The 11,419-nt window shown below is 57.1% G+C and overlaps 1 protein-coding gene across 1 annotated transcript; it reads left to right on the top strand.

Moving 5' to 3' along the window:
- Position 1: 1 nt before the first annotated feature.
- On the top strand, positions 2-9,388 carry NAGPA (N-acetylglucosamine-1-phosphodiester alpha-N-acetylglucosaminidase). The gene is made up of 11 exons (XM_037814019.1): positions 2-137; positions 239-688; positions 1,698-1,837; positions 2,696-2,804; positions 3,743-3,871; positions 4,363-4,568; positions 4,680-4,727; positions 5,928-6,056; positions 6,246-6,377; positions 6,467-6,530; positions 8,626-9,388. Exons 1-11 carry the CDS (start codon positions 52-54, stop codon positions 8,831-8,833), a joined length of 1,701 nt encoding a protein of 566 aa, XP_037669947.1. The 5' UTR covers positions 2-51; the 3' UTR covers positions 8,834-9,388.
- Positions 9,389-11,419: the final 2,031 nt, after the last annotated feature.

The following is an 11,419-nucleotide window of genomic DNA, read 5'->3' as shown; positions in this document are numbered from 1 at the left end:
GGGTGTGTGTCACGTGGGGCGAGCCCACGTGACCAGAAGCGGGCGTCCAACATGGCGGCCTCCATGGGTCGCTGGCTTCTCTTCTTCCTCGCGCTGCTCCGCTCGCTCGGGGAGGCGTCCCGCGGCCTCGGCTCGGGGTGAGTGCAGCTCTCGGAGGCGAGCCTGGCTCAGGGGGTCCGTCCCTGCCCGGGGCGCGGCCTCTCGAGCTCACGGCCTCCCCGCCGCCCGGTCCCCGCAGGGCCTCCCGCGACGACGACCTGCTGCTACCCTACCCTCACGGGCGCGCGCGCTCTGCCCGGGACTGCGCACGGGCGCGCGCCGGCCACCGCGAGCACGAGAGCTGGCCGCCGTCCCTCGCGGCCCCCGGCGGCCCGGCGGTGCGCACCTTCGTCTCGCACTTCGCGGGCCGCCCGGTGGCGGGCCACCTGACCCGGGTGGCCGCGCCCCTGCGCACCTTCTCGGTGCTGGAGCCTGGCGGGCCCGGCGGCTGCGCGTCCAAGCGCCGTGCCACCGTGGAGGAGACGGCGGGGGCCGCGGACTGCCGCGCCGCGCAGAACGGCGGCTTCTTCCGCATGGAGACGGGCGAGTGCTTGGGGAACGTGGTGAGCGACGGGCGGCGGGTGAGCAGCTCCGGGGGACTGCAGAACGCGCAGTTCGGGATCCGCCGCGACGGGACCCTGGTCACCGGGTGAGGAGGCAGGGAGTCCCGTGGCTATCCAGGGCAGCGGACCAGAGTTTTCAGTTGCAGTCTTGCCGCTTGGTTCAGATCATCGGAAGAAGCTGATTTAGGCTTACCATTTCCTTGTCTGCAAAATGGGACTAGGTGATACCTTCCTTGCAGAGTTTATTCATCAGCCAGTAGCACTGAGCACCTACCTGTTTTGCAGTGGGGCTATAGCAGTAAATGAGCACTCTCTGCTATGCCTTAAATGACTGCTCCATTACTGGAAGTAAGAGCTGGGTAGATAACCAAGATGAATTCAGATTGTGTAAGTGCAGTGAAGTGATAAGCAGGGAGAATAAGTAATAAACAGTGTTGATTTTAGAGAGGGTGGTCAGGAAAGACCTCTCTGAGTTCAGACCTGAAGATTAACCATAAGTTAGCCAGAGTCAGAACTGAAGGAAGAGCATTTTGGCAGAAGGAACACCTAGTGCAGAGGCCCAGAGGTGCAGAGAGCTTGTGTGTTCAAGGAACGGAGAGAAGGAGCAGAGTGGCAGAGAATGACGGGACTGGCTTTGATTATTTAAATGCTTGCTGTAACCCCAGGTGGAGAATAGGTTGGAGGGCCTGGAGTAGAAGCCAGGAGGTCCAGGCATCATCAGGTGGTAGTTTGCTTAGGGTGATGGCAGGGGATATTGAGGACAATAGGTAGATTTGAGATATGGTAGGGACAGTTGTTCAGATGAAATGAAGCGTAGACTGCGAGGTGCCCAGTAGATCACAAGGACGTGGGGAAGTATTGGCAGAGTCTTGCCCTGGGCCTACAGTCCTGGCAGCCCTGACTTTTAACAACATGGAGGCTCCAAAGAACTGCAAGGCAATACTGCTGCACTCTGGACCAGGCAGGTTCCTGGGGCTCCTGGGGGTGTGGGTGGGGATCAAGCAGCCAGGCTCCAGGAAGGAGGGAGGACAGGATGCCCCACAACCCAAAGCCACCCAGTCTGGTGAGTGAGCCTCACACCTTCTCTGTGTCCAGATATCTGTCTGAGGAGGAGGTGCTAGATACGGAGAATCCATTTGTCCAGCTGCTGAGCGGCGTCGTGTGGCTGATTCGCAATGGAAGCATCTACATCAATGAGAGCCAGGCCTTCGAATGTGACAAGACACAGGAGACAGGTATGGGGAGAGGGAGTCGTTGGCCACAGCCCTCTTGAGAACCAGGAATGGTGGGGTGGCAGGGCAAGAAGCTACAGTGAAGTCTTTCAGCAGATTCAGCAGCTGCTTTGTGTCCAGCACTATTTTTAAGGAACTAAGATAGATGAGGTTCCAGTTCTCTTGGAACCTTTAAGAAAGAAAACTACATTTGGAGGGTAAGGAGATAGATAGTGGGCAGGGAGCCTTGGGTAAGGAAGAGAGAAAAGCAGCAGCAGCTTGTTAGAAAGATCAAACCTCAGGCCCCACCTCCAACCTCCTGAATCAGAATCCCTGGAGTAAAGCCCAAGAGTCTGTGTGATTCCAGTGGACACTCTGGGATGGAGAATATTGGGGGTAGGGGTGTCCCTGCCCCGATACCAAGAGGGGCTCTTTTAGACTGGACAGTCAGGGAAGGCCACACTGAGGTGACCTTAGATAAGAAGGAGCAAGCATGGGGGGAAGGGGGGTGGAGTACAGTTCAGCCAAAGGGAGTAGAAGGAAAGGCCCTGAGGCAGAAAGTGGCTGCAGGGTGGTGAGAGCAGGGAGCCCCAGCAGATGCCGTCCAAGAAGCAGGCAGATGTGGTAGCCTTGGAACCCTGTAAGGCATTTGGATTTTGTTCTGAGAGTGGTGGAAGCCATTGGAGGCTTTTCACCGGCAGACAGAGTTCACGTGGTTTACATTTAAGAGTCCTCTGGCTCCTACATGGAGATTGGATTAGGGTCCAGAGGGAGGACTGGATGGTGATGGCTTGGACCCTGGAGGTGGGGAGTGGGGTGGGCACTGGTCAGAAGTGGGAGGCAGAGCCGATGAAGCCTCCCAGCTGGTGGCTTCTCTTTCAGGTTCCTTTAGCAAATTTGTGAACGTGATCTCAGCCAGGACGGCTGTGGGCCACGACCGCCAGGGGCAGCTGGTACTCTTCCACGTGGACGGGCAGACAGAGCAGCGGGGGTGAGTGCCGGGGACTTTGCGGAATATGAGCCCATGGACAGCCATGCTTCTGAGCCCCCTCTCTGGCCTCACATCCTTCTGGCCTCTTTCCAGGAACTCATCCTGCACCACACACTTCCCACAGCCCACCACCTCTAGGTCTGCTGCACCCTGGTTGGAGTAAAGGGATCAGATGACAAACTTAGGAGGAAGACCTTGGTTCCACTCCCAGCTCAGTCATTTGGCAGCTCTGTGGTCATAGACAAGTCACTCACCCTCTCTGAGCCACAGTGGGTGTGTGTTTCCTTCTGCTGCGTAACAAATGACCACAGACTTAGCAGCTTCAAACAACACCATTTATTAGCTCCGAGTTCTGTAGGTCACAAGTCTGGTGGCTCAGCTGACTTCTATGTCCAGGGTCTCCTGTGAACAAAATCAAGATATTGGCCAGCTGGGCTCTTAACCTGCAGGTTCTGGGAAAGAACCTGCTTCCGGGCTCTGTCAGGTCCTGGGCAGAATCCGGTTCCTTCCGGTTGTAGGGCTGAGGTCTTTGTTTCCTTGCTGCCTGCCAGCCGGGGCCTTCTGCTCCTTCAGGCTGACCCCAGCCCCCCTCCCATCTTCAGGCCACCAAAGGTGTGTAAAATCCCCCTCTACCTGCTTTTTCTGCCACTGGCCAGAGAAAGATCTCTGCATTCTGAGGTCTCATTTCAGATAATCCATTCTAGGCCCAACCAGATAATCCAAGATCATCACCCTCCCTGGGGTCAGGCGTGCCACGTAACATGACACGGTCACGGCAGTCTCTCTTGTCACACAACTTCTGGGGATTAGAACATCTTGGGGGCTGTTTTAGAAATTCGCTGACCACAGCAAGCATGATACTGTCCACTCCTGAAAGTGAGACAAGTTAACCCAGAAATGTGGGGAACTCGGTGACAGGAGCTGCTGTTGTGCTGCAGCATTAACCTGTGGGAGATGGCGGAGTTCCTGCTGAAGCAGGGCGTGGTCAACGCCATCAACCTGGATGGGGGAGGCTCCGCCACCTTCGTGCTCAACGGGACCTTGGCCAGCTACCCATCGGACCACTGGTGAGCCCACCCAAACCCCTGGATGGTGGCTGCCTGCCCCCAACTGGCTCGTTCAGCAAATACTGAGAACCTGCTAGGTGCCAGGCCTGGGGACTCCCGAGGGGGCAGAGCAAGCTGCAATCCCTGCCTCTCCCGACCTAGGGAACGTGTGACGACTGGTATGGGGCACCCCAGGACGACCCAAGCCTATGTAAGGGGGTCGAGGGGCCAGGAAAGACCTCCCTGGGGATGAGGAAATGCAAGCAGAGCCCTGAAGGAGGCAGAGGCCGCTTGGCAGGGGTGGGGGAGCCTTACAGGCAGTGGGGACGACGTGCAAAGGCCCTGTGGTGGGAGGAACGGCAAGGAGTGTGAGGAACCGTAAAAAGCCAGAGAAGTGGCAGGGGAGAGAGTGGCAGGGAGGACTGCCCTCGTGGGCTGCAGGTGGGATTTCAAGGGGTCACCTGGGGTGGCCGGCCCCTGAGCCTCTCCTCACACCATGCCTCCGCCCCCAGCCAGGACAACATGTGGCGCTGTCCCCGCCACGTGTCCACCGTGGTGTGCTTGCATGAGCCCCGCTGCCGGCCGGCCGACTGCAGCGGCCACGGGGTCTGCGTGCAGGGGACCTGCCAGTGCACGGGGCACTTCTGGCAGGGAGCTGCCTGCAGCGAGCTGGACTGCGGCCCCTCCAACTGCAGCCAGCACGGGCTGTGCACCGAGAGTGAGTGGGCGGGGGGGCTTCAGGGCGGCAGCTCCCAGCCTGGGGTCTCCCAGTTCTCTCTGCCCCCAGCCCTGCCTGGGCCCTCACCCAGCCTTGGTTTTATCTTGGCAGCTGGCTGCCGCTGCGAAGCTGGATGGACGGGGTCCAACTGCAGTGAAGGTAAACGCCCCCGGACACATGGGGAGAGGGTGATGGCAGCAATTTTGAGCTCCTCCGCTGCCTTTCTCCCCACTGGCAAGGCAGAGCAGCGTCCCTGCCTTCCGGTTTGGAAGTGGTTTGTCCCTCATCTCGCCTGTAAATCACTGACTTAGTTTCTTAGAGCTCTTGCTAGAAATTACCACAAACTGGGTGGCTTACAACAAAAGGAATTGACTTTCTCACTTCTGGAGGCCAGAAGTCCAAAATCGAGGTATCAACAGGGCTTTGCTTCCCAGAAGCTATAGGGGAGGAACCTTCCTCACTTCCTCCGGCTTCTGGAGGTCCCAGGAGTTCCCCAGCTGGTGGCTGTGTTGCTCCAGCTTCTGCCTCCCTCTTCACCTCCCCCTCACCCCTCCGTGTCTGTGCCCCAGATCTCCCTCTCCTCTATCTTAAAAGGACACCAGGGATGGGATTTAGGGTCCACCTGAAACCCAGGATGATCTCATCTGGAGATCCTTAAATAATTACATCTACAGACTTTCCAGATAAGGTCATGTCGACAGGTTTCAAGGGATTTGGGTGTGGACATACTTATTAGGGGGTGGGGGGACAACACAGTTCAACCCATGATAATCACCCACAGCTTAAAACCCTTTTGGGTGACTTCCCTTTTGCACTTAGTGAAAAATCCTAGGGGTGACCTGTGAGGCCCCCATGCCCTGGTCCCACCCGCTCTGCTCACCCAGCCCTGCTGGCTGAGCCCGGCCAGGCCACCCTTGGTCAGCCTTCAGACAGTCCCCGGGTTTCTGCCTCCTCTTCTCACCTTTCAAGTGCTCCTCCCCCAGTTCCGGAATGTCTGGCTCCTCTTCCAAGTCTCTGCTTGAACATCATCTCCTCGGAGTCCTCCCCTCCCTTAGCTGAGTGCCTCCCAACCCCCACCACCACCACCAATGGAACCCACTGTTCGTATTCCTCCCACGCTTGCACCACTTGTGCGTTGATGTTTGCTTGCTGGCTTGCTGGTGGGCTCCCCTCTAGACTATAAGTTCCATGGATCTTTGGGGACTGGTGCATAATAAGTTCTCAGTAATTACCTGTCAGGTGAGTGTGTGAACCCACAGGGCCACCCCAGGGTGGCTGAGGTCCGTTAGCAGTTCCTGGGTCCGTGGCCTGAGGCGGGCAGGGCCAGACTTTGCAGCGAGTCGCCTTCCCCCATCCCAGCCTGCACCAACGGCTCCTTCGGGGAGGATTGTGCCAGGAAGTGCCAGTGCCAGAACGGAGCTGCCTGCGACCCAGTTCACGGGACCTGCACCTGCCCCCCTGGCTTCTTTGGAGACACCTGTGCACGTGGTAAGCCCAAGTCAGTGAGCCTGGAGGACCCCCAGGGCCCCCTGCAGGGAGGCCCAGAGAGGTGCTCCTGCTCAGCTGCTCTCGGATCTCCCGTCAGCTGGGCTCTGCACACACCTGGGGCCCAGAGTCAGTGCACGGAGCTGGGACCCTGCTATGTGGCGTGACCTCTGACCCCTGTCACCTCTGCAGAGTGTCCCCTCGGCTGGCACGGGCCAGGCTGCCACAGGCCTTGTGAGTGTGAGCACCAGTGTCCCTGCGACCCCAGGACTGGCAACTGCAGCCTCGTCCAGGTACCTGCTCTGAGCAGCATCCTCTCCCGAGGTACAGGCCCCTCCCCGGACCCCGGGGGACAGGAGAGGGCAGGCCCCTCCCCGGCCCGGGCCCCCAAGCCTCTCTCTGATATTTTACAGTGAAGCAGTGTCTTCCATCCGCTGAGGCCACGCTGAGGGCAGGAGAATTCTCTTTTTTTACCCGGTAGGTTGGCTACCTATGCGTCTTGGCCTCTCCCGGGGACTGGCACCGATAATTCTGAGACGTAAGCTCAGGTGCAACCAGGGTGCGTGGCTGCCCGAGCCGTCCGGTCCTGGGGGATGGCGGGAGGGGCCCGGCCAGTATCCCAATGGGGGGTCATGTGGGGAGGGCCCAGGACTTAATCCCCTTGGCCTTGAAGACTTCTTTTCTTGGCTCCTGGTGCCGACACACAAAGACAGGAGGAGCTCACATTTCTCAGGTCCCTCTGAGCGCCCCGGCATTGTGCAGGTTATTTTATATGCTCTAGTATGGCACATCTCAAACTTGATCCCCTGGAGGGCTCAGTGAAAGGGGTTGCCAGGCCCACCCCCAGCGTTTTGAATTCAGCTGGTCTGGGTGGAGTCTGAGAACTTGGGACCCCACTTTGAGAACCCCTGTTCTTGGTGGTTCCCACCTCCAATCGTGCAATACTGATGCCCAGGCCCCACCCCAGCTCCAGAGTGGGGTCACGTGGGGATGAAGTAAAAGCTCCCACGGTGTCAAATGGTGCAGCTGCTGGAGAAAACAGTGTGGTGGTTCCTCAGAAAATTAAAAATAGAACTACCCTATGACCTGGCAATTCCACTGCTAGGAATATACCCCAAAGAATCAAAAAGAAGGACTCACACAGATAGTTACACATCAGTGTTCATGGCAGCGTTATTCACAGTAGTCAAAAGGTAGAAACAACCCAAGCATCCGTGATAAATAAAATGTGGTCTGCCCAAACCGTGGAATATTATTCAGCTGTAAAAAAGAATGAAGTGCTGATACATGCTATAACACAGATGAATCTTGAAGTCATTATGTTCATGAAGCAAGCCAGACACAAAAGGACAGATGTTACATGATTCTGCTTCTACGAACTACCTAGAAGAAGCAGATTCAGAGACAGAGCAGAAAAGTGGTTATCGGGCAGGGGTGGGTGGTGGGAATGGGGGGGTCGTCTTCCTTAGTGGGGACAGAGCTGCTGTTTGGGGTGATGAAAAAGTGTCGGTAATGGATGGTGGTGACGGTAGCACCACTTCATGAATGTAATCAGTGCCGCTTAGTTATACACTTAAAAATGGTTAAAATTGGGAATATTTTGTATGTTATCAAAATTTTAAACCCCCCCACACACACTGTCCTAGAGGATATCTTGGGGGCTCATCACAAAGGTGGATCGCAGGCCCCTCCTGGGGTTCCAACCCTCTGGGGTGGGGCCTGGAATTGCAAGTTGAACAAACTGCACGAGACGTGGAAGGTGCCGAGCCAGGCCTGGGGGAGACCCCCAGTGCTCAGAACACACGCCAGCTCGGGCACAGCGGGACTTTGGAGCACCCCCGTGCCCCGCTCTAAATTCCCGCACCCTCAGGTGTGAGATGTTGCCTCCCCACCTGCCCCCACAGAGCCGGAACCCAACGGCAGCTGCCAGCGAGGAGAGGGGTCTGATGGAGGGGATGGGGCAGGGCTGCAGCCCACCCACTCTGGGCATTTAATTCTGCTGGTGTCTGCTTTTGCTTTGGGGGCTTCAGCGTGAGACCCCTTTGAAAGAAAAAAAAATAATCATTGAAAGACCCTGCCTTTGTCTGCCAGCTCGCTGCCCTGGGGGAAAGGGTCCCAGCTCTCCCTGCTCTGTCTACACTGAGGACCCCGGAGGGGGACCCAGAACTTCAGAGAGGCCCACCCTCTCCTCTCCATCCCTTGGGGTCCAGGGTGCAAATTGCTGCCTCGTGGGCCGGATTAACTGCAATGCTGTTTTATTTGGCCCGCACAATTTTTAAATTTGTCGAAGTTATCAGCAACATCTGAAAACCAGGGGTGTTCATATAAAAATGTTTGTTTGTTTTTTAAGGCCTTTTGTGAACTATCAGGAGCTGTGGCTTCCCACATGGGACCTGCCCCCAGCTTCCTGAGCGTGCTGTGGCCCCTTAGGGACATAACCTGTGTGGTGCCTGGGGGCCCTTGACTCTGTGACCCCTGTTCTGGGGTGGGGGGGGTGAAGTGAGGAGAGGGAAGGAACCCCCCCCCCCAGTGACTCTCCCCGCCCCCCCATTCAGTGTCCCTCTTCTCCCAGGACCACCTGGCTGGGCGTCACGCTGGCCCTGGGTTTCCTGCTGCTGGTCAGCACCGTGGCAAACATCTTGCTCCTGGGCTCCAGGGCCCAGAGGAACCGGCACCTCCACGGGGACTACGTCTACCACCCGCTGCAGGAGATGAACGGGGAGCTCCTGGCCGCCGAGAAGGAGCAGCCTGGGGACGTTAGCACCACCTTCAAGGATTGACACCCCATTTTCCTCGCAGTCTAGCCTCTGCAGGGGGAACTGCAAGGCCACCAATGGGATGCATCTGGGTGGCCTCTGCCCCTGTGCCCCAGCCACACTTCTGGTGGCACTTGTGCCTCAGCCCTCGCCTGTTTTGGGACCTGCAGCCCCAGAACACGGGGCTCCCCAGGCCCGAGCCCCCACGCTCATCCCTGCCTGCCTGTGTCTGCTGCCCATGAGGCCTGGCCTCCGAGGGCCTGCTTTGGTGCCAAAGAGTCTCCAACTTCTGGAGAAAAGGCTGCTGGAGAATGGAACTCCCTGCAACCAAATCATGACAAGTGGCAAATCCCAGCCAGCCCCGGTGGACGGGGGTTGGTTCGAGAGCTGCATCTTGGGCTTCCTGGCTTCTTCCAGACCTCATCACTGAATTTGCCCATCTGGAATTCTATTTCCCGTCACAGGAAGCGCATCGGAAGACCAGATGCAGGATGAAAGCATCATGTTTACAGACTTTGTATGGCGCCCTGCCGCTGAAGGGGTTTTCTATCACTTGAATAAATTGATATAATAAAAGGAGCTGCCAGGTGGTGTCAGTGCTGAGTCCTGGAGGCCTCACAGGTGGGGCTTTGAACCTGAGTCTTGAAACTCCTGCCTCCAAGATCGCAGGCAGCCCGGAGCCAAGTCCAGCTCCCTGAGGTATTTTGTTTAACCCGGTGCTTCTCAGACTAACAGGAACACAAATCATGTGGGGGCTTATTAAAATGCAGATTCTGATTCTTTGGGCCTGGGATGGGATGCTGTGAGCTGCTCGCAAGCTCCCTCGCGACACCGAGGCTGCTGGCCCAGGGACCACACTCTGAGTGGCAAAGGTTTAGTCCACAGTGTCGTTTTATAAATTTAAATTAGCTACCAATGTTTAAAAAGCAAACTATTAACAAAAACTCCAGATTTCTGGTGTCCCTTTGAAAAAGAAGAGCAGTCTGGCAGCTGACACACAGCAATGACTGGCTACAGGTGGGGGCCAACAGCCCGCCAGCCTGGCCAGCCCTTTCCAGTCCTTCACAGTCCCAGTGATCTGCCCAGCCCCACCCTGTGGGCATCAGAATGTGCAATTTGTGGCCCATGGAGGGTGTTTGGGAAGTGCCCAACCATGAGTCTGTCACAGGGCGTGTGATCCTGCAGGTGCTCGCTCCAAACGTGAAGAGGAGCCTAACAGGGAGGGGAGTGGGAGGGGTCAGCATTGGAGCTCCTGGATCCAACCATACCTGAAGCTAGATGTATACTTGGACTTTGCAAATGCATGGACCAATAAATTACCATTTTTTGTTTGAGGCAGAAACCCCAAGAGTCCTGACACTCATAATGTACCCCTGCAGCAGAGACACGTTTTTGGACTCAAGCACTTGCAGAGCTTAGATGGGACATAAAGCAGAAAGCAGAGAAGTGTCCAAGAGCCCAACACTTGCCTCTGGTGGTGGGAGGGAGACACGTGACACAAATACACGAGAGCGAAAATCATCAGCTGCAAGAGGGTCACGAGGATCCCTTCCCCCGCATCATTCTAGACATGGAAGACTTCCCTCCCCCTCCCCATACAGAACGAGGACCGGAACTCTCAAGGCCAGACTGGGGACCTGTCATGGGCGGTTACCATAATGACACATGTCCTGGCTGCCGGGATGCTCTGTATCAAACTTTAGCATTGGGCAACACCTCAGGAAAAGGTCTGATCCTTTGGGTGGGCTTTCAAGAGTTCTGAGAAGCCCTGAAATAGAATTGTGTGTGTGTGTGTGTGTGTGTGTGTGTGTGTGTCTGTGTGTGTGTGTGTGTGTGTGTGTGTGTGGTGCCACAGCTTTCATCAGATTCTCAAAGGAGTCTGTGTTTCAGAAAAATCTTGGCTCCAGAAAACTGTTAATTCAGAGGTTTCAAACTGCTTTTTGGAGACCCGCATTCCTCAGAAATTGCTGGTGCGGTGTGTGGGGGGGGCAAGAGAAAGGAGCTGAGGGGGAGATGGGCTGGGAGCAGCTTGCTAGCTGCAGCCTCCTGACCTCCCAGAGAGCCACCCAGCTCCTTTCCTTCCAGCTCCTTCCAGGCCCTGCCCTAACTCCCCCAACGGCTGCCACTGCCCTGAGACCCTCCTCTGCAGAGGCCGCAGAGGGCTGCCTTGGACCCAGTCCGTGGCCCCGGGGCAAGAATTGCTCCCAGAGGCGGTTCTGGGCCCGACGGGAGCCCTGGGCGTGTTTTGCCCTCTCTGGGCCCATTCCCTGGAGGCCTCGCAGGAGGCGCTGGTGACCGAGACAGACATCAGCCGTGACCTGTGGCTCAGATGCCACCTCCCGCCGGCCCCAGGGGACTCCGTCTTCCTCCGATGGGACTGCTCCTTCTCAATAACCCTCCAAACAACCCCCAAGCGGGCTGGCTGGTTCTTGGGAACTGCTTGCTCTCGGAATGAGTGCAGTGGAGGGAAGCAGACGTGCCGGGCAGCGCTGGGTCAGAAACGTGTAGACGGGCGGCCCCACACCTTCATGCAAAGGACCTGCACCCCCAATCCTCACCCAAGTGGCAGTGCCAGGCTTGCAGCTCCGAGTCACGCAGCCAGCACCTGCC

This window comes from Choloepus didactylus, chromosome 21 (genome assembly GCF_015220235.1).
Source record: "Choloepus didactylus isolate mChoDid1 chromosome 21, mChoDid1.pri, whole genome shotgun sequence".
NCBI lineage: Eukaryota > Metazoa > Chordata > Mammalia > Pilosa > Megalonychidae > Choloepus > Choloepus didactylus.
The sequence above is the reverse complement of the archived record's forward strand: the minus strand, read 5'-3'. Positions and strand labels throughout refer to the sequence as shown.